The 22,616-nt window shown below is 49.2% G+C and overlaps 4 protein-coding genes and 1 non-coding gene across 5 annotated transcripts; 2 read left to right on the top strand and 3 right to left on the bottom strand.

Annotated features, from left to right (window-relative positions):
- Positions 1 to 1,736: 1,736 nt before the first annotated feature.
- On the bottom strand, positions 1,737 to 2,916 carry D7B24_002176 (uncharacterized protein; the record flags this gene model as incomplete). Its single annotated transcript, XM_028636390.1, has 5 exons — positions 1,737 to 1,797; positions 1,849 to 1,922; positions 1,970 to 2,009; positions 2,067 to 2,704; positions 2,767 to 2,916. The coding sequence occupies 5 exons, from the start codon at positions 2,914 to 2,916 to the stop codon at positions 1,737 to 1,739; spliced, it is 963 nt and encodes a 320-aa protein (XP_028497724.1).
- Positions 2,917 to 4,653: 1,737 nt separating this feature from the next.
- On the top strand, positions 4,654 to 4,754 carry D7B24_002175. The gene has a single exon. It is a non-coding gene; the product is annotated as a tRNA-Thr (tRNA).
- A 1,252-nt stretch (positions 4,755 to 6,006) lies between these two features.
- D7B24_002174 (uncharacterized protein) lies at positions 6,007 to 6,447 on the bottom strand (the record flags this gene model as incomplete). The annotated part of the gene is made up of 1 exon (XM_028636389.1): positions 6,007 to 6,447. The coding sequence occupies one exon, from the start codon at positions 6,445 to 6,447 to the stop codon at positions 6,007 to 6,009; it is 441 nt and encodes a 146-aa protein (XP_028497723.1).
- Positions 6,448 to 13,748: 7,301 nt separating this feature from the next.
- D7B24_002173 (uncharacterized protein) lies at positions 13,749 to 14,861 on the top strand (the record flags this gene model as incomplete). Its single annotated transcript, XM_028636388.1, has 1 exon — positions 13,749 to 14,861. The coding sequence occupies one exon, from the start codon at positions 13,749 to 13,751 to the stop codon at positions 14,859 to 14,861; it is 1,113 nt and encodes a 370-aa protein (XP_028497722.1).
- A 341-nt stretch (positions 14,862 to 15,202) lies between these two features.
- On the bottom strand, positions 15,203 to 19,926 carry D7B24_002172 (uncharacterized protein; the record flags this gene model as incomplete). Its single annotated transcript, XM_028636387.1, has 3 exons — positions 15,203 to 18,543; positions 18,600 to 19,753; positions 19,814 to 19,926. The coding sequence occupies 3 exons, from the start codon at positions 19,924 to 19,926 to the stop codon at positions 15,203 to 15,205; spliced, it is 4,608 nt and encodes a 1,535-aa protein (XP_028497721.1).
- Between the last annotated feature and the right edge of the window lie 2,690 nt (positions 19,927 to 22,616).

Here is a 22,616-nt window from a genome sequence, read left to right as displayed (position 1 = left end):
ATTTTGAGGCTTGAGTCTAGCCCAGCAAAGCCAGAATGTCTTTCCAGAAGGAGAAACCGCATCGTAAAGGCACCCAAGTCGTCATATTTCCACTAGATCTCGTGAGGTCAGGGTATGGGCCAGAGCTTCCTAAGCTTCCAAGCTCTGAAGCTCGTCCAGGCTGTGGATCTAGTCACCTTCCTGAAGCGGTCGAGCGGGTCATCGGTGGCCGGCAATCATCCAAGTTCTAGACCAGTCGTCCCCCGCGGGACTCGATCACTGCGCCAAGACGGTTGCTGAAGAATGTTGTCCAGTCTCCCGGGCGTCTGGCGGGCATACAAGCTGGAGACAGCACCAGGCGACAGGCGCTTAATTCACATGTCGCTCCAGAGCACTTGTCATGCCTCTTGAGTCCCTATTGAGCGGCTTCGGCTTCGCAGAAGTAGTTTTTGCTTAGTTCAACATATCCGATGCATGTACAGCATTCTTCAACGCTCCTTGACTGTGAACGATGCGAATGCGCACCAGAACAATCGGAAGCCACAACCAGTGAGAGGGTTGCAGATGTGCCTTACCTTCCCCATCGAGAAGCTCATACTTTTCTGCAATATTTGAGAAACGATAGCTGTTTGTTAAGCCGCTTTTTTAGCCTTGGCGGCAAGTGATAAGGGGTCAGTATGATAGCGCAATCATTGTTGGACATCGTTCACGAGTCTTGAGCATCGAGAGCCCAGGGTTTTCGTACGGCAGGAAAGATATCTGCTTTTCTGTAGGAGGCATTACGGCCAAGCAACTTCACCTGACCATGTACAAGCGACAAGATCTTCTATCTTCCTATATCAGTGTCAGAGCGTGGTTTGGGTAGAGTGAAGAGGTCTTCCAAGAGTAGTCCGCAGCCAATAGATAATGGATATGGGGTTGTACTGCACCTTAATTCTGACCCTCCGCAGCTAGGACGGCCATCTGCGGTCCTGACACGTTCCCGCAATTCTTAGCCCCTAAACAGACCCCTGTTTCGTGGCTCCTCAGGGGTCACCTGACGTTAATATTCAACTTTAGGATAAAAGTCAGGTTTTGGCCCTACACTTTAAATGAGACGCAATCATGGAGGCAAAGGATGAGTTTAAGATACCAAAAACAAAATAGAGGAAGGAGATATCGATGCCCAGAGAGAACGAGGAGATAGTGTTAATAATACAGGTATACATTGATCATCTTGTTGATGGCATTAATGGTGATAGAAGGCCTCGCATTGAGACTAGTATGGGTTAGACCCGTCGACGTTGCATAGACTTTTGGCCAATGACTCCTTCAATGCAGTGTAGTTGAATTACTAACGTCGTCTCAATATCCTTACTTTGAATTCAGTTAGATGGCTGCAGTGAGGCACTTATGACCGCACGAGGGCTGTCACTGAGCCCCTTTCGGGTCGATCGTGACAGATGAAATCTTTGCAAAAGCAGTGGAAGATTTTCGAGCGCAATAGAGATGGGTTTGAAGTCAGAAACACCTGTTAGATACCGAGCACTTTTTTGCACTGAGAATTCAGAATGGCCTATAAAGCAACGTGAGTACACCAGGGCCTGAAGCTCAATTGTTCGCATCTACAGCGATGCCTTGAAGAAGGAGTTCAAGTTTCTGGAAAGACAGTGTCATCTCGGTATTGAAGTAAAAAGTGCTGATCTATTCCAGTGCATGGTCACAATAAGGCCACCAGTGTCGACTGTCCAACCAGGTTATTTATTCAGAAGCCATTCTCACTCAATCTGGATTGCAACTTTGCCAAAGTGCTTCTGATCCCATTGATACTTGCAGGCCCTGCTATGCGTTAGAATGCGGTATATGTCGCTGACGTTGAAATCTTCTCACTCTTTCAGCTCCTCAAGCTTGAAGACCTTCTGATCGATAACGGGCTTGATGTCATAAGCCTCAATTGCCCGAATCTATCCATGTTAGTAAGGTTGTCGTGCCAGATGTTATGCAGACCTACCATTGCTTCGAATTCCTCTCTGCTTCCAACGACGATACTCCTCAAGATAGCCATGCGGCTTTGAATTAGATTGAAGTTCAGTCCGCCATCTACCTACCCGCCAACCCAGCCAATGATAGTGACGACGCCACCAAGGCTGACGGCGTTGAGGCTCTCCTTTATAGTGGTCATGCCTCCGACCTCGATGACATGCTTGACGCCTCCGCTTATAGCCTTAGCCTCGTCGCCCCAGTTCGGGTTCTCCTTGTAATTAATGACATGGTCTGCTCCAAGCTTTTTCAACATCTCAGCCTTGACGGGAGAAGAGGTTGTCGCGATGACCCTAGCACCTGCCGCCTTGGCGAACTGTAAGCCAGCAATACTCACTCCTCCTGTACCTTGGGTCAGAACCCAGTCACCGGCACCGACTGGCCTGACTCCATAAAGGGCATTCCACGCCGTGAGAGCGGCGCAAGAAAGTGTTCCGGCTTCCAGGTAATTAAGATTCTTGGGCATATAAGACAAACCCTCTTCGTTGAAAACCCCATATTGTCGTAGAGTCCCATCGATGGCACCGCCTAGGCTTGAACTCAAGATCTCAGGGGTTAGTTCTCCAGATTGATGAGCCTGACTGAACAGTGTGATGACCTTGGCACCCTTCTCAAAACGAGTAACCTTGGAACCAACTGCCACGACCTCTCCAGCTCCGTCGGAGCCTGGAACGACACTCTGCTTAACAGGCAAAGGGTAGTGTCCCTGCTAGCATTAGTTTTTGACGAAGAATGGGGGAGTCAATAAACCACCAGAGGAATGATCACGTCACGATAGTTCAGCGATGCGGCATGGAATTTGACCAAAACCTCGTTGGCTTTGAGACCCGGCACGACGAGATTCTCGCTGAACCTAAGACAGTCGAGGCTACCAGTGCCCTCGACCGTCCAGCCTTTCGTCGTTTGTGGTGCAGACATGATGATGGTTTAAGTACTTTATATCGGTGTTGGTGTTGGTGTTGTTGAGAGGAATATCTTTCTCTTACGGGAGTGCTCGGTGGAAAAAACTAAGCTGAGTTGACTCCACGGGGAACTGAAGATATATGATAGAGAATCAAGACTTTATATAGAAGAAGGCCGTTATTTTGTGACACTCATCCTGATGTGCATGTTTTGGCTCGAGCTTAGACCTGATTCATGGTGCCTTGGGGGGTACCCGAAGAAGACACTGTAAGTGTTAGTTTCTATGTACCAGGTGGATTTGTCAGAACCTGGATGCTCTTGGCATGCTGATCCTCAAAGCGAACTCGCCTGAGCTGTGCATCACCGTATCTATACGGACGACTGTGCACCTTGCCCCCTGCCCCATACCCATTTTTTTCCACATCCACGAATCAATCCTCTCACTACACCATTCAATTTCACAGCTTATTGACATGGCTGTCGGGACCAGAAGGCGCAAAGCACAGACCAAACCCATTGGCTGATGCCTCAAGTGTAAGAAGCGGCACGCCAAGTTTCCATGCCTCCCTTCTCGCACCTAAACCCTCATCTTGATACTTGAGGGGGTCTTCAGCTTACTTTATCTCCATCTTTCCAGCCGGCCGGTCAGTGGAACATGGCCATCCCCCCCCCCCGAATGTGGCCAGTGCCCTCGAGCGAAACTCCCGTGCAGCTTTTTGACGTCCAGTCTGTCAGTCATACCTCTCAATGATGATAGCCTAGTCCATCTGGGACTTATTGATCATTGATTGACATTGCTCTGCCGTCCTAAGCGACGAATCACGTTCTTACCTGGATTAGAGTTCGATCTCTTTTGCTCAGACTTTTCGAATTATTACCAGCTGAACAGTATACTCGCCCTCATCACTCTGTAGGTGTCCAGCGGTCACCAGTGTCAAACTGGTATGCGGAGGGCCGTCGCCCACCAACGGGTTGCAATTGGCCGGGTCAAGGCACATTTAAAGACCCTCGTGGAACGCCTCATCAAGACCTACTGGACTTCTCCGCCTTCACGCCACATACGCAGTAGCGGGCTTTTGGTGCGATCCACTCATATCCACGCTTAAAACATAAGTCATTAATTCGACCCCATTGAGGAACTTCTACGGGTTCTCCGGATCAGCTGGTGTTTCTTGGCGTTCATGCCTCACGAGATCGTTCCAATCACAATTGGGATGCATTATTCAGCTGCATCGGATATCAATAGGCGTGTCCCATGGCAATGAAGCCTGTAATGAGTCTGAAGGGCCGGGTCTGAGGATGTGGCTGTATCGGAGAGGTGGCAAGATGCCTGCTTTATGCCCGTCTGCAACCTCATTGCCGGACGAAGCGTTGCTTCCTTGCCGCCACCTCTTCATTCCTCGAACCTCTTGCTTTGAGGAGGAAGTCAACCGGGACATCCTCTTCGTCGCTTTGGTCTTGTGTTGTAGAAGCAGCCTGTTGGACTACCTGTTTTTCAATAACTGATTATGGCCTTGAGGAATCCGAAAGCTACTTTCGACTGGAGGTTCGTCAGCATGTCAAACAGCTGAAAGTTTAATCTCCGGCCTCCCTTCACCCCCTGCCTCTGACACTTCCGCCTGTTGTGGCTTTTGCTATCTCGGACGTGTGCTTTAATGAGCGGCATGGATTAGTCCTGATTCTTGTGACGCAGTGCGACAAGGTATCTCATGACCTGTCAGAGTGGTCGCGGCTGAGATAATACAAGTTCAGGCCCTTATAGCACAGTGGTAGTGCGTTGCACTTGTAGGTTGAGGGTCAAGTACCCGAATCCAGAGATGCAGAGGTCACTGGTTCAATCCCAGTTGGGGGCACACCCTCAATGCTGACACTTTTGTTTTTGTGCTCATGTTCAATGCCAGGCCCACTCGCCCCTCCGTCAATGACTGCTTAATACCGCAAAATTTACACTCTCTGCCACAAGTATCACATCTCTTAGTAATGTTGTTGGGAGGGCTTTGTCAGAGCAGCTGTGTTTTAAATAATGCCTGGGCGATGGATGCTAGTTTCGACTCTACTTACAACTCCAGCTTCAGCCACTCCACAAGTACTCAGCCCGAGCTTCGTGGGTACAGATGATGGTAAGCGGTAGGTCTTGCTGCATTTTCTCTCAGCTCGACCATTATATCAAGGCGACAAAATACGCTGTACATGATTTCAGTTTTTCTCCCCATATTTCAATGAAGCCCCAATTCATGGTTGGGGGTTGAATTCGTCGGTGGAATAGGTGTTGGCTTATACCCTTCGTGAAGGTAGCTTAAACGAATCCCATTATTTACTCAATAAATATTCTTGGCTCTGTTGGCGGATGCGCACAAGTGCCTTGCGGCCGCACGGGAGCTATCCCCATTCTCAAACGCGCGTCCATGATCCTCGCGAGCACACATTTATGTTACAAGCAAGCGATATCACGGCAGCGAGCCGGCTGTCGACACACGAGGCCATTGGGCATACAGCAAGGTTAAGAATGATCCTCGAGGTGTGGTAGTTGCATCTTACATGAAGGTGCTACGATATGAAACCGGTCTTCGTCTGCAGGCAACTGTCTCTCGTAAGATTGACATACAAAACCGCTTTTCACCAAAGTCAAACAGGCGTTACACTCTTCCAAACCTGGCAGTAATATTGCAATTGTGAATCAGAATTACACCATAGGTAATAGGAACATCTGAGACAAAAGAATTAATCTTGCACAGAGATATCGTCATGGTAAGAGGGGATGAATGCACTCCGCAAAACATGACAGGCATATGTACATAAGACTAACTGGGTATGAATCAAAATCACTAAATCTTCGTATTAGCGACTCGTTAATGAAGCTTCAGTTATCAGAACATTGATCAAAAATCACGATGAAAGGACAATATGTTGAATGAATGACATTAATGTATTACATTGTTGTGCATATGCTGTGCTTGCTGATGTGACGTCTCGCATGAATATCCAAAACTAGCTCCTGTTCGTATGCTCATCCTCCTCTATGCGTGTGGTCTCCTGTATTACTGAGCCCTCGACGGTAGCAGAAGGCTGCTCTGTCGGACAGCCATGTCCCAAAAGGCGAAGAGCTTAAGGGAGGGCCTGGACGGGGTAGTTCTGGTTGGGCTTGACAACGACAGCCTTGGCGAGCTGCTTGTCGGTGTAGGCGGGCCAGACGATCTGCTTGCTGGAGCGGTTGACGACGGCCAGGGTGGTGAAGCCGTTGCCCTCGCCGAACTGGCCGGACCAGCTGCTGGTGACGGTGTAAGGGCCGCAGGTCTGGGCCTCGCCGTTGGCGCGGCTGGGCAGGGCCGAGCCGGTCGACTTGGTGTGGAAGGTGCAGGGAGTGTTGGAGGAGCCGGTGTTGACCGAGAAGGTCCAGGTGCAGTCGTTGGCCTTGCAGGCGCGGCGGGTGTTCTCAATGGTCCAGGTGGTGGAGGCGACAGCCATGGACTTGACGTTCGCGGCGGGAGCGGCGAGGGCAGAGCCCGAGAGGAGGGCGGCGAAGACGGCGACGGTGGGGAAGTGCATTTTTGCGGTTGGGTTGGTTTGGGAGTGAAGGAAGATGAGTGAAGTTGTTGGTGAGAGTGGTTGTTTTGAGTGGTGAGATGTAGATCTGAAGAGTTGATGATGAAGCTGATGTGTGAGAGTGATGAGGAATTGAGACGGAAAAGGAGGATGTTCGCTGTCCCTTATGTAGTTGACACTCGAGTAGCGAAGGACCACTTTCCTGCCTTCATCAACACGACATCATCGTCACGATGTGCAGTGCAACTCCGCCAGGCCGTCAACGTTGCTAGTCAGCAGACGAACCACGAGATCGTCACCCCGGACACTTCGTGTTGAGGTCGGACGCCCCATCAGGCGATGATCAGGTCTATTTTCGGCGTGCCGATTTCCCTTAGCTCGGGACAGATGGGCCTCCCTGCCTTAGCAAGACAGCAGCTCTTCGGGCCCGGCAGGGCTCAAGCAAGACAGGGTTTGGGTTCGGAGAAGGGAGCTAGAAGCCCAGGCGAAAAGCAGGATGGCTGGGTGCAACGGAGGTGTGGCGGGAACAAGCGAGCAAAGCGAGCAAAGCGAGCAGAGATGGTCCGTCGAGCACCCTTGTGGACCATTGACAGGCATCGCCTCGTATTCATCTATGGGGTCAGCTCACGTCACTCGGCCGAGTTGGGCTGGGACGGCCCTGGCGATGTTTTCGGGGGTCGCTGACTAGGGGGACGGTACCTCGGCATCGCCGGACAACCCACTTGACCTTTCGAGATGCCGCCGGCTGACAAGTATTTGTTGGGGGGGTAATATGGGGGAGCTACGACCATGCTGCTAGGCCCCAGAGGCCCGTCGCGTTGTCCCGGCGCGATCGGGTCCTTGCCACTCTTGTCGTGGAGCAGCGTGGCCATCTCAGCTCGTGTTCTTGTTCAGGCTGTAGAAAGAGGCTATGTTTAGAATCACACCACCACCAAAATTGCCTAGCACTTCGCTTGAAATGACAAAGGCTAGCCACATGTAACCATTGCCCGCCGCTACGTAACATGGCTTCCTCATTCTGCACAGCAAAATCAAGTGCTCTCGCTTCCATGGCTGGAGAGATGCAGGTAGTGAAGCCCGCGATGTGTGCGAAATGGGACAAGAGCCGATTGAAGGCTACGTTTGTCGCGAGGATCAGGCGAAAGGCCGTGTGGCTGGGCTATTTCGCCCTGCAGTCACCTGAGCAGCTGAACACGAGGTTCTCACCATTTTCTGGCGGTGAGGGTCAGTGCTGTATGTCGACGAAACGATCTACACCCTTTGGAGGAGGCTCAATAGTTCGGCTGGTTGACAACCCTTCTGGTCGCCGAGTAAATCGCTCACTTTTGACCAGCCCCTTCGGGATGGAGGATCATGGTGTTGCATTGGATCGCGTGGCTTCTTCGGCGACGAGTGATCATCTGATGCGCAAGGACTTCACCTGTAGACTTGTGCGCTGATCAAAACACCTTCCGTGGATCTTGTTGATCCGGCTCTGTAGAATATTGTCAGACTTTCCACAACAAACGTCATACGTGGACCATGGTTGTGGAAATCTGGTGTGACAGACGGCGCTTCGGAGCGTTCATGTCGATCACTAAGTTTTCTTATCCAGAATCAGAGCAACGTGAAAGCCGAGTCGCTTGGCAACAGTCATCCCGAGCAAGCGCCCCAGCGACTGCTTGCGTTCTGTTCGGTGAGCGCGGGAGCAGCGACGCATCATGGCTCGTATCAAGTTTTACTGATCGCCGGCGCTCATGCAGGTCCTTGCAGGCAACGCAAGGGGCATGAGGGGCATGCTTCCACCTGTGTTTGCATCCCTGACTTATCTGCTCAGAAAGATTGAGCAGACCCTATTAGATTCTCAACGAAGGCCCTTCATTCAGTGACTACGTGCATCTCAACCTGCAGCAACAACTGACAGAGTCAATCGAACCATGGGCTTTGTTGTCATCCGCAGAATTACTGACAACGCATCGTCCCATCCCACGTAAAGGGATGGGACGACCCTGTGGCCCAAGGCCCAGCCACCCGCTCACTTGTCCCCTCTATCGAGGCCCGAGCCCGTCAGACGGTCCCTGTAGCTCCTTTGTTGGCGGTACCAGCAGCCTTACCCTTACCCCAGATTAAGATCGCCAAGAATACGAGTCGATCAACCCATGCTGTGGGAGAACGACTATTTGCTCGGCCCTTGTTGACTATTTGTTCTGCCCGACAGGGGTAAAGCTATAATAGATAGGGGGAAAGCTACGAATATAGCGCTACTACTAAAATTAGCTATAGTAACTATATACCTATACTTATCTCTTATACCTTTAAGTCTCTCGATGAATTCCGAGCTAAAGATTAGTTATAGCTAGCTAATAAAGTAACCTAAATAGCCCCCTAAAGCTCTATAGCCCCCTAAGGCTCTATAACTACCCTATCTATCTATTAAATTCTTAATACCCTTAAATATAATAATACTACTAAATACGCTTATTCTAAGCCCTCTAGATATCGCTAACGCTTTATTTTATCGTTAAACGAAGCCTCTCTAATACCTCCTTTACTAATAGACTTACTAACCGTTATTAAAGGTCCTATCGTCTCTTTTACTATAAATAAATATAAAGAGTTACTTAAAACCGTTCACGATTACTATACTTATTAATTATATAGATTAATTATAGAATAGATCTAGAAGAAAATTAATAGAATTAGGAATAGCTTAATAATATAGATAAAGCTCTTTTATAATTAAGGGAAAGCTAGACCCTCTATATCGAAAGGTCTTTAATAGAAGCCTTCCTCTAAAATTAATTACTTATAATAAGGAGCTCTTAAAGAAGTAAATAGCTAATAAAGATACGTATTTATTTTATTAAATAATTATTATAATTATTCTATTATTATAGAAATAAGAATTAAAGCGTTATTTATAATTTAGAGGGTATTTTATAATTTTAATATTATAAATTATATTAATACTTTTATATTAATTAATTAATTAATTAATAAGTAAATTACTTAATAAATTATTAAAGAATATATAAATAAAAGCTAAAATATCCTCCTTTCTAATATAAATATAAAGAATTAATAGAATTAATTATAAAAAGCTTAATAAAGCTATTACTCTCTTATTTAACTCTTTATTAACGATCTCGAGTAGAATAAAGATATATACTATTATATTATATATTATAATCCTATTATATAAAAGATCGATTATATTTTCTAGATTTACTCTTAATATAGTTAATTATAGAAGTAAAATATTAACCTTTTATTAATAGATTCTATATATTAAACGAGTTATTTATATTCTAAAGCTTTATTTATAATTTATTAAATAGCCTCCTTTTAATTAAAAACTATAAGTAAATTACTATAAAATACTTCTCCTCTAAGTAAATAAAGTAATAGTAACTTATATTTAATTTAATTACTATTTTACGCTCCTTTCTAATAAGAGTATTTAATTACTTATATAAAGGAGGTAATAGATAAAGAGGATATTAAAGCCTTTAACGTTATAATTACGGATTTCGATTAGAAGCTTAAAAATACTCTTAAAATCGTATTCCCTCGTCTCTTATAATAAATTTATATATAATATATAAATAAGAACGTTCTCTTTTATATAAGAAGGAAGTAAAATAGCTATTTAGAGGGTAATATTATAATTAAAGGCCTTTATAATAGCTATATAAATAATTATTCCTATTATTCTTATTTATAGGAGATATTAATTATACTAACTTAATTAAGTAAATAGTAATATAATAGAAAACTCTATAATTAGCGAAATCGTCGAAAATAGCTTAATAGTAAAGGTATTTCTAGCTCTTAATTTAATACTTAATATTATAAATAATAGAAATAGCTTATAATACTCGAATTTTATACTTTTATTATCGGATTTATCGTTAGATTACTCTCTTAATAGCTTCTTATTTACTTAGAAGTAATATATTAATATTAAAACGGAAAAGGTATTTTAATTTATATAAGCTTTATTTTATTATAGGTTTAATCTTAAATAACTTAGTTTATTTACCTCCTTCCCTTTCTATACTCTTAATTAAAAAGCTAATATTTTAACTTTAGAGTTTATTTACTATTTAAATATTATTTAATTATTATTCTATTAGTAATTCTATAAGTTTTCTATTAAGAGATTCCGAAATTATAGCTTTAGATCTATATCTTTAGTAAAAAAAGCTTATATTAAGTTTAAGAGCTACTTTCTAAGAGGTAAAAGCTAAGCTAACCTTTATACCTTATAAAAACGAATCTCCTAAATAATTAATAAGAAAAAAGAGAAATAAAAAATTTAATTTAATTATAAATATATTATTTTAATATTAAATTTTAATAAGAATAGATTATATAATAGTTTATACTTTTTATATCCTTTAAGGCTTTTAAGAAAATATAGAACGAGTTATAAATAGCTTTAAGAGCTAGGAATTCGGATTAACTATAATTCTAATTATTACTTTATTTTAATAGCTTTACTAAATAATAAAGGCTACTTTATTAATATATATTATATTCTTATTTATCTCTTAATTAATTATTAACTTTTAAGGATATTTTAATATATTAATAGCTCGATTAAAATATTATTTATTTTACTATTTACCCTCTCTCCTTTTTCTAATTTCTATTTATTAATTTTACTATAAATAGGCTATCCTTTAAACGGTTTACGAAGAAGCTCTCGAATTACTTTTAGATAAAGTCTTAAAGGGCGCTAAATATATTAAATAAGAATACCTATAGCGCTTAAGAGAAGCTATTAATAACGCTTCTATTATAGGATCCCCTAATACCCCGATTTCCCTCGCTTTTACTATATAAACTACTACTTTTAGCTAAGTATTATCGGAATAGGAATAATTAGAATTATTATCGTTATATTCTATATTAATCCTACTTTAGAAATATATTCCTATTATCCGTCTAAAGAAGAAAAGGAAGATTAATAGCGATAAATAAATAGACTTTATTATAGCGTAATTAATTAACTTTATAGAGGCGTCTCGTTAATAAAAGGCTATATAACGTCTTTTAGCTAAGGAGTAAATACGTAATACCTCTCTACGATTATAGCTATTATTAATAGCTACTATTACGTAGCTATTATATAATATATTATAGTTTTAGTAATAACTATAATAATAGTTTTAGGGCGAGTAGCCTAGGCTATTTATTCTAGGGGCTTCTAGAGACTATAGCTAATAATAAAGAGGATTCTAAATAGCCTTTAATAGAGGCTAATTTAGCGTTTACTATAGTCTTTTTAATATCCTAAATTATAATATAAAAAGATTAGTACTAGCTACCTTAAGCCGCTAAGGGCTATTAATAGCCGTTTAGCGACTCGCCTACCTTACTATTCTATCGAGTAACTCGAAGGTGTAAGAGACGAGTATAGGTATATAGTTACTATAGCTAATTTTAGTAGTAGAGCTGTATTTATGGCTTTACCCCTGTCGGGCAGAGTAAATAGTTAATAAGGGCCGAGTAAATAGTCGTCCTCATGCTGTGGTCTGCCCACCATCCCTGCGGAATTCGACCTGCTTCCGGGGAAGCTTCTATGCGCTACTGGGCTTTTTGACGTCAATTGTTGGACCCCGTGAGCAGCCGAATTTCTCGTATTCGACGAAAACAACGCACATGTCTCAGGGTCGCCTGCGATGAGCGGTGTGCCGTAGTCTGCTATCGCCAGGACCTGATCTTTCCGACGGAAATTTGTCCAGCGGATTGCGTGGGCTTTGCGAAATGCACACATCGACTGCACATTGCACTCCACCAGTTTATGCATGTCTGGAAAGGTGTACAGCACGGCTTGAGATGGTAGTGTCGTGCACCGTGGCTCAGCATGGGGTAGTTCGCGCCACCGCGCCTTGAGCAGTGCGACCTGAGGCTCAGCCGCCGTCTTACCCCTTCTTTCATCCAGTCATGCAAGTCCATGGCGTCTGTTCTGACTCAGATTGAAGCATCTTCACGATGTTGGTCTTACTCAGATCACATTGAGGCTTGCTGGTCGAGGATTGTCTATGGTTAACTCATCCTTAAATACTGCGTTCTCCAGCTTGCACTACAGCGGCTGCGGTTGGACAGAGGGTTCCGTAAGTTGTCTTTTGCAGGCGCCACGAGGCAGAAGATGATGGGTCGCTTGAGGATATCGTTGGCGTCGATAATCCTTCTACCATGGATTGAATAGTCTCACCACCCTTTGGAGAGGCTGGGTGATGACGGAGGACACCATTCGGCAACGTCTTATGACACATGTTTGCGATGGCAGTTTAAATCTTACGTTGTGGTGTTGTTACTTGCGACTTGCTAGAAATAACACTGCTCAGGTTGATTTTAGATGGTCATACGACTCCGAGTCAAACCTGGTGCTGGTCGCAAACTCTTCAAATGCTCACAGGAGTACGCAAGCAGTAGACAGGCCAGGTCAAGCTGTAAAAGATTTGGTACCTGGACATGATGCTGCTCACATGTCTACTCACCCAAATCCAAACCTTTCATTACCGAACCGTAATCGAGCGGATGTCCTTATCACGCCGGAGTTTTAGGCCAGTGGAGAGCAACGGAGGACCTCCACGTTGCTTACTTTCCTAGCCAAACAGGGCGTATCACTTCGAGAAGTAGAGTTCAAACCCGTATTGCTCTGTTTTTAAGCTTAAATCGATCGCAATAAACTTCGAAGTTCCTTGATAAGCTTGAAACCTTCAAGCAGTGACCAGCTATAGATTCTCGTATTCTAACTTTGACCTTAATTTGACGTCGGAGACACGTAATGAACAGCGTGTCCTCATCTAATGATCGTTTTCCTGTCTTGTGGCACCATGCAAAGAGCGATTGATGGTGTGTATTACTTTCCCCTCACTCGCCATCTCGGTACTGATAAGCAAGACCAGACCAGCAGTGAGTCACCCCGACTTCGGAGGTTTGCCGAACTCTCTCAATCCTGGGGCGCGGCCAACCAGACCGAGCTATAACATAATCTCCAAGGCCCAAATGGGACGTTAATGACGGCTAAGGATTCAAGCTTGCGAATGACTCTGACGACCCAACCAATTGCAGTGATTGTCGCGGACCGATACGGAAGCTAGGAAACAAGCCTCACATGGCCCCCATCCATCCACAAGTGGTCGAACCGCAACGCAGGGACTTCAATTTTGGAAACAGTGCGTCCTCAAAAACGGCTAAAAGCTATCACAGACAGGCAGATATTCCGGCCACTTCAGTCTCGCACCCCATCATCCCTACAACAAGAAAAGTCATCGAAATAGCAGGCAGCATTCCCGCTCCCCCCTCCCGCCATGACCCGGCAGTATGAAGACCACATCCTCACGACCCGCGGCACTGTCCCGGAGAACCGCCACCGCGTCCACGCCGCCATAGTCGACGCCGAGAACAACGTCCTCCTCGCCGTCGGCGATCCCGAGCGAGTGACGCTCGTCCGCTCGACCATCAAACCAGCCCAAGCCCTCGCCATCCTCGAGACGGGCGCCCTCAGCCCGGCCACAGACCCAGCCTTCACAGACGCCGACCTCGCCCTTGTCTGCGCCTCCCACAGCAGCGAAGACCGCCACGTCGCCCGCGCCTCAGCCCTGCTGGCGCGCGTCCCTGGCGGCGCCACGGAAGCGGACCTGCGCTGCGGCGGCCACGACGCCGTCTCCCCCGAGGTGAACCGGCGCTGGATCAGGGACGGCTTCGTCCCGGGCCCGCTGTGCAACAACTGCTCGGGCAAGCACGCCGCCATGCTCGCGGGCGCCGCGGCGCTCGGGGCCGGGTTCGCCGACTACCACTTGCCCACGCACCCGATGCAGGCGCGCGTCAGGAGCGTCGTCGAGGACCTGTGCGGGCTGTCGGGCGATCAGGTCCTCTGGGCGATTGACGGGTGTAACCTCCCCGCGCCGGCGGTGCCTCTGCGGAACCTCGCAATGACGTTTGCTCGGTTCGCGGCCGCGGCGGATGAAGTGGCGCACAAGTCGGCCGGAGCGGCGGCGACGACACCGTCTGCGCGGACGGAGAAGATGGCAAAGATATACCATGCCATGGCACAACACCCGGAAATGGTCGCCGGAGAGGATCGGTTTTGCACCATTCTCATGGAACTCTTCGGTGGGGCGCTGATTGGGAAGCTTGGTGCCGATGGATGCTACGCTATTGGCATTCGTGAGTCGGAGCATACGAGACGCCTTGGGGCTAAGGGCGCGCTTGGTCTCGCTGTCAAGATTGAGGACGGCAGTATCGAGATCTTATACACCGCTGTCGTCGAGATTCTCCTGCAGCTGGGAATCGAGATACCTCCCGGCGGCGAGGAACTGCTTAAATTCCATCAACTGAAGCGGAAGAACACGTGGGGAGTAGAGATCGGTGTCGTCACACCTGTTTTCAAGGTACGAGCAGCTTTAGCTGGGGAAGTATGAACTCCCTTATTGTTTGTTCAAGCATTTCACGACTCACTATACGACGACCTGGAAGTGCCTGTTCCGAGTTGGTAACGCGGCCACGGTCGAACAAACAGCTGATATCGAGACGGGAGCCTTACGAAAGCCCGCTGGTGGGCGGACTTTCAGTAGGCTATCACGCGAGTTGAGTTGGCAAGTAAGAGCAAAATGTAGCTTATAACTTATATACGAGGCCTCAATGTGAGGATCATTATCACAAGAAAATACAAGATACCCAAGAAATGCCAGTTTGGAAGGCAGGGCCTGCCAGGCTGAACCAACCATGCAATTTACCATCATATCATACCACTTTATCTGTCTCAGGACGCCTCAGCCAGCGCCTCCTCGTGCTCTCTCAGGATATACACGCTCATTCTGATACCTGCACCGCAGTAATTCAGCCTGTTACCAGGGCACAGGAAGGCGCACTCGTCGTCGTCCACCAGCTCGCCAGGCGCTGCTGTGCCCTCGCTGGGGACGTCACCCTCGGCGTTGAGGCGGTCACCACACCAGCACTCACGGCCATACTCGACACCCGCATAGTTGTAGCCAGCGCAGACGTCGAGACAGAGCTCGATATCCATCTCATCGCCGTCGTTCAGTAGCTGACTGGGTAGAAGACGGCCAGGGGAGGGCTCGGAGTAACAGCCCGTGTAGTTCCAGAGATCGTTACCTGGATAGACGGAAGGCGACGGCGTCGAGGTCGGGGTAGAGGATGATGGGATCGCAGAGCTAGGAACAAAGCTTGAAGAGGCAACGGCGGAAGGCGTCATCTCGATGACGGAGCTGGCCTCTGCGGAGCTGGATTGGGCAGCACTGGACTGAACAGTGCTGGACTCCACAGCAACCGCCGAGCTGGTCTCGACGACTGATGTGCTGGTCTCCTCATCGACGGAGCTGGGAGCAGGGGCAGTGCTAGCCTCAATGGCTATCTGAGAGCTGGCCCCCGCAACGGCAGAGCTGACTTCCGGGCCAGTTGAACTGAAAGCAGCAACAGCAGAACTGACGACCGCGGATGTGGGCACCGGGAGAGAGCTGCTGACAGCCCCCGAGGGCGTGTCCGCACCACCGAAGCGATACATCTGAAGCCTGTTGCCCGCACCGCAGAATTGCGAGCCGTCGCCGCCACAAGCGAAGTTGCAGTCGCCCTGGTTGGCCGCCAACACGCTGCCAGTGCCATGGACATCGCCGCACCAACACTCGCGTCCGTATTCGGCGCCAAAGTAAACAAAACCCTCGCAGAAGGCGGCACACTTTTCAAGCGTCAACTCGTCGTCGGCGTAGAAGCGACCGTCCAGGGCCCGAACGCCATCGCCCTCGGTATAGCAGCCCTCGAAAGACCAGTCGCCGATGAAGTCATCCTCTCCTGGTGTCGGCACTGGCGGGGCGGCAGACGTGACGATGCTTGAAACTATTGGTACAGAAGAGACAAGGGCAGAGGAGGCGGGGATCAAAGACGAAGTCGGCGCCGGGATAGTGCTGTTCAAAGAAACACTAGCAGAAGGGAAAGAACCTCCAGATTGGCGTTGGTAGATGTTGAGCCGGGAGCCGCCACCGCAGTACTCAGCAGCGTTGTCGTTGCAGGCCATGTTACACTCCGCGTCAGGCGCCGGAACGGCACCCGTCGTAATAGCATTGGCGCACCAGCACTCTCCGCCATATTGGACACCAGCGAACTCGTAGTCACGAAGCGAGCAGGCGTCCACGCACATGGCGACAGTTTGATCCTCGGTGGCGAAGAAGAAAGGCAGCGCGCGGCTCCCCGGGGCTTCGGTATAGCAGCCAATGCTGATGTACCCATCAACGCCTGGGTTAACAATGGGATCAGTAGGGTCCACCGGCTCCTCGGGCTCAGGGATGTTGGTCTCGTTGCCATCGAATCGCAGAGTATCGGCGAAGAGAGAAATGTAAGCGCCACCAGGTCCAGTAGCGATACCGTTGCCACCGCAGATCTGATTGAGGTCCCCATCACAGTCAAAGTTGCAGTTAACGTCCGCAACACGCTCCCTGGGGATGGTAGGGCCGGCCCAACACTCTCGGTGGTATTGAGTTCCGCAGAATACGTAGTTGCCAGCAGCGCATGCCTCCACGCACATAGCAATGGTGTTCTCGTCGTTTCCGTAGAGCTGGTTGGCCAATTGCCGGCCAGGGGTGTTCTCCCTGAAGCAACCGACATACTGATACTGCGACAGGCCATTCTCCAGGAGAGGAGCAGACTGTTCAGAGACAGCAGTACACTCAAATTGAATGTTCTGGTAAGCCACCGTGGGATCGTTGGTGTTGAGGCTCCAGGCAGCCTCACCTTGGTAGGGCTCCATGTTCCACTGTCTCTTAGGGACAGCACAGTAGAGCACGGCAGTTTCACTCTGACCAGGACCCAGGTTTGTACCCTCGCCAAGATCGACGGCATTGTTGGCCCTGATGATTCCGGAGCCGCCATGAGGAGGTTTGGAGACCGTAAGAGACAATCTGACACCACCAGCAGGGGCGGTGTTGGTGATGCGCATCCTGAGGTTCCTCACGTTATTCTGGGTGACCTCGCCAAACGAGAACGCGGTCCCTTCTTGATATGTTGTCCATCCCTCGCCATCAGGGCGCTCAAACTCGACGAGGAGCACAGGAGCCGCGCCGACGTGAGCGGTCATAGTCACATCGGCATTACCACCATCGGTGATGAATCGAATGTGCCCGCTGAATGCGCCTCCATTCGCGGGGCTCAGGGATACCGAGACCGTGGCGCCTGAATTGGCATCAATGGCGGAAGGAATGTTCCTGATTGTGAATGGTCCAATGGCTAGTGCGCCGCTGGCTGGATCCCAGTTTTGCAGAGTACCGTTGATAGTCTCAGAGTATCGGATTTCGTTGACTGTCAGAACAGAGTTGCCCTGGTTCGACAGCACGACATTGTTAGCAGGTGGCGCTGCGCCAGCTGTGATGACGTTGTCGAATTCGATTTCTCTGGGGCTGACAGAAAGTTTTGGGTTGTCCGTCTCGCCGGTGCCAGTGAGTCGGGCAGACGTAGTGGTACGGTATCCGGCGACGCTGTTCTCCGTCTCAATGTTGACATCGGTGGAGAGAAGGCCTAGGTCCGTGGGCGCGAAGGCAGCCTCGATTGCGAATGTGGCGCCCACAGCCAGTGTCAAGGGCAGTGGTGGCAGTCCTGAAATGCTGAAATCGGTTGCCTCACGGAGAGAAATGTCATTCACAACAGTGTTGATCAGAGCAGTGCAAGTCAAAGTCCGGGTCTCTGCGCTGGCTTCGAGGCTGACGGCGCCAAATTCGAGAGGCGAAGTGCACTCGATGGGGCGGTTGATCGGAGCGCCGAATCCGTAGAACAAACCAGTAGTCGTACCCAGGTACATGATCCCGTCGCCAAATACGGCGCGGCTGAATTTGGTAACGCCGGCAATCTCCCACTTCCGAAGGAGGGTAAGCTCGCCGTCGCGAGGAACTGCATCGTAGATGCGAAGCTGGCCGGGCGGGTTCTGTACGTCAGTGGTCCAGAGCATAGCAGTACCAGGCTCTCCGTTGAGAGAGGTGACAGTGCCGTGGCTCACGCCAAGGGTGTAGCCATTGGACTCTGGGGTCTCGGCCTCTTTGTTGAACGAAGGCACACCGTTGGCGCAAGAGAAGCGGAAGACGATGGTAGGATATTGTACGACTTGGGCAAGTTAGCAATAACGTTGGGAGTGAGAGGCAGACAAGAACCGAACGCACCATTGATGTAGATGTAACCACCCTGTCCAGGGTAGACACCAGCACCAGCATAAACCGAGTTCTCGTGCTCGTAAGTCTGGATGATATTATCGAAGCGATCCTCGCCGTTGCGGTAACCACCCATGTCATCAAGATTGATGAAGTAGGTCTTCTTGTTCTTGCCTGTCACAACTCCAATACGTCTGATGCTGCCGCAAGAGAATTCGTTGGGGAGAATTTGAAGTGGGCTCGATCCAAGATCCTTGTCGTCTCCATCCATAGCGCGCTTATCCCATGGTATGAAGAAGTCGACCAGATCTAAACTTCCGTCTTCTTGGATCGTCATGTGAACAGCAGCCTCCTCAAGTGAAGTCGGGGGGTTACGGCCGTTAACAGGAATCTCGGCAAGCTGTCCAGCGTATCCGTTGCCTGTCGCGAAGAAGATGGAGCCCTGGTCATCGGAAGCAAGGCCACCGCCGGCCATCCACAGGCCGCCGCCCTCGGTGTTCTGGGGTACGCCCTCGCCCTGCGTCGCAAAGCGCTCGACCTGTTCTCCGGTCGTCTTATCCCAGCCCATTACCCAGCCGGTGAAGTTGAATTTGACGCAATGGGAGCCGAGGCCGGCGTAAATATGCTGACCCACATGCAGCAGCGCAGGGCGTTGGAGATGGATGCCGCCATTGAAGCTTCGATCAGGGTTATTCCTGGCGACGGTACCCTCGAGATCAACAGGGAAGTTGGGACGCTCGCTCAAGTCGTTTACATCGAGAGCGTGCAGGTAGTAGCGTCCGGCGGGGCGACCTTGAGCGACATCAACAAGTTCCTGGTTCTCGTAGGTCTTGGCAAGGAGATAGTAGGTGCCGGTGTCAGGATCGATGACACCAGTACCAGTGACACCGACGTGGGGTTGAATATCGTAGCATCCGTCGAGGTCTGCCGAGAGGAAAGGAATGTGGAGATTGCGTGAGGCGAGGATTTCGCCCGTCTGCGCATCGAGTTTGTAGACATTGTTCTGCGTGGTAGCAAGATAGACGTACTGCTTGTCGCCGGGAGTGTAAACGAGTGGCTGAGAGAAGATCTGCTCGGCACGGCCGCCATATCGGCCGGGAAGTGTGGTTTGGAAGATCTGATCGAATTGAGAACTACGGACGACAGCCGGGTCCATGTTATGGTTACTGGAAAGAAACATGTCAGTGCTACTTCAAGGGGGCCGGATACGGAACGGGGACGCTGACGTCTGGTAGCCGGCGCGCGAGTTATCGCCACCCCAGGTGATGGTGTCGGTGTCGGCCAGGCCATTGGCAAGGCCGGCGACCGCTGCCAGCATCAGCCAGCGGAAAGAAACCATGGCCGCGAACCTAAGCTTGACGAACGAGTGAGTCAAGAAAGGATGGGAAAGCGGATGAAAGATCGAGAAATCCGCCCGGCAAAGCCAGGCGGGCGGGCCGCTGGTAATATTCGTCGATCATACGGCATCCTTGTTCTGTTCCTGATGGGTCCCCTCGATTTTCGGGTGTGATGCCGCGCCGCGCGGTGCCTTGTCTGCATTGCTTCCTCGGATGAGTAGTACATACATGTAGAGAGAGCAAGGCCCCGAACTCTGCACTTGTGGACGGGCTCCGCCAGTCGGCGCCTGCCAGATGATGGATGGCTCATGGCCGCACGCCCGCTTGGTTTGGCGAAGCGACTGGGCAATAGTGGGGACGCGGTCAATCTTGGATGTAACAGGCAGGCCGATGAGAAATACTGTCGCTTGTGTCGCTGGTGCCAAGGCGTCTGGAAAAAAGGACCCCCTCCACCGTCCGATTAATCTCTGTAGGAGGCAGTCGGTGCCCCTCTTCTCGATTCCTCCAGCGGCCGGGGTGCCGAACAGTTGCGACGGGGGCGTAGGTTCCTGACGATCCCACCTGTTTGGGCCTGGTTCCCATGCACGAATAGACGAAGATGCTGGGCAGTGGCGGTGCCAGGCCGCTGGCCGGGTCTTTGTCGTGTGCTGGACCTTTCCCCTTGGCGGGCTACTGCAGAGATTCATACTCCAGGCACACGTTGCTGCTTATCTTTCGCGGACACGTGGTGGCCAGCGATTTTTCTTTGTCGCCATCGGAGGCCCCAAGGTTGGCAGATGCCTGGCGAGTAGAGCATTACCAGGGAGGAGGTTCGCCTCGGTACCTATCGAAGGAACAGATATTTCCCCTCGTTTGCTCTGCAGAGGGTTGCTCCGCTGGTGAAGAAGCCAGCTCATTGTTGCGGCAAATCGAGAGGTTCGTCAGGTGTTCTGGCGAAGGCGAGGAGGCACTCCTTCGTCCAATTTCCAGAAGCGGGGGCGGTTCAAGGGGCAGTTGCAGGCTGTCGAGGGAATCGGCGCGGAAAATGCAGGTGGCCGTGTGGCGCTAACGCAAGCCACGCAGGCCCTCCGACTGCCCCGACAGATTTAGCGGGTCTTGTCAAGTCTTGGCCTCGTATCGCTCACCAGCATCGCGATCCTCTCCCCCTTCGCTTCAGCAGGACAATGTCCCCCAACCGGGGTGGCGGCAGTCTGCGTCTGCTCAAAGGTGAGGGCCCTGGAAGGATTTCTTCGAGCCTCTCGATCGAAGCGGGCTGCGACAGCCGCATCTTTGGCATTGCAGTTCTTCCATGTCGAAGCCCATCTTTGGCTTCAAAGATCATGGTGTTGGATGATTCAACCCTGCCCTTGGCCCGACCGCCAGTGGCAGTGATGAGCTTAAAGGATACAAGGTCGACCCCCACCAGCGCAAGTGACGAAGCGACCGACCATTTGTGGCGGAGCTGCGTCCGCGGCATCAGTTACTACAGACGTTCATGATCGAGTACTGCTGCCAAGTCACGCCGCTTTGTCTTCATCCCGATGACCTGCAAAACGTGTCAGGGTCCTAGCTTTTTCTTTATTTCGGACTTGATTCTTGCTGCCCGAAACAGATGGTTCGGGGTATCACAGCTTACACAAGTGAGACCTGAGATCGAGTGGGCCCAAACGTTATTTCCCTCAATCTAAGCTAGCATCTACAACATCCATCTCTTTCGGCTCGAGCGTCTCGATCGACAAATATGGAATAGTGTTAACCTACCTTACCTACCGCATATTTGCCTTCGGTGGGTGACAAAATCAGAGATCGGTCTCAGCAGAGCACACAGCCGTCTTGCGTCATGCACCTCCACCCAAACTGCCGGGGGTAGGCTTCCCACCTACCCTAGCACGAGTCGACCTTCAATGCCGTTGCAGTAGTGGGTGGCATTTCAGTGGCATGCTCGAACAAGTTGGTCCCTCGCTTTTCGTTTCCAGAGAGCTGGAACTCATGCACGCGCCCCTTTCAGACTTGGCGGAAGGACACTTCAACGATCAAGAGGCGTCTGATATACGCTCCTCGTTGGTCTTTGAATCATGCTATCCCAGACTTTTGCGACCCATGGCAATAAAACCTGCCCTACAGCTACCTGTCTTTTAGCCCGAGACGCCCCGCCGCTAGGCCTTGTGGTCGATGCCCCGCCGCCCTCTGCCGTAATGGGCGGCCGTTGCTAGCGTTTGCATCTGTCCGTTCGCCCGAGGGAGCCGAAGAGACGCTAAGGCCCTGATCGTCTCGAGCATTTAGTGCCAAAAGATCATTAACCTATATAGAATATAGCCCGTACCTATAACGCTTTACTTAATTTAATAGGCGTTTTATATTAAATAAATAGTAAGCTAATATTTAACCGAATATTATATAATAAATATACTACGCTAGTAGGGTACCTTAGTTTATTTAGACCTTCCCTAAATAGGAAGGGATTTATAACTTAATATTAATTATTTAAAGTACCCTCTTAGTATTAAAAAGATACTTATTTTTAAGTTAATATACGCTAAAATAGAGGTATCTTAATTATTAATAGAAGAATCTAAATCGCTTAGGATTAACGATAAAATCGACGAAGTCGTTATATTAATTCTACCCTTCGTTATCGACCTCCTCTCGCCTCTTCTATAATTCTATTAAGAGGCCCTATATTAGCGAGTACTAGAGTAGGTACGCCTAGTAT

Source organism: Verticillium nonalfalfae (genome assembly GCF_003724135.2).
Source record: "Verticillium nonalfalfae strain VnAa140/NRRL 66861 chromosome Unknown scaffold_15, whole genome shotgun sequence".
Taxonomy (NCBI): domain Eukaryota; kingdom Fungi; phylum Ascomycota; class Sordariomycetes; order Glomerellales; family Plectosphaerellaceae; genus Verticillium; species Verticillium nonalfalfae.
The sequence above is the reverse complement of the archived record's forward strand: the minus strand, read 5'-3'. Positions and strand labels throughout refer to the sequence as shown.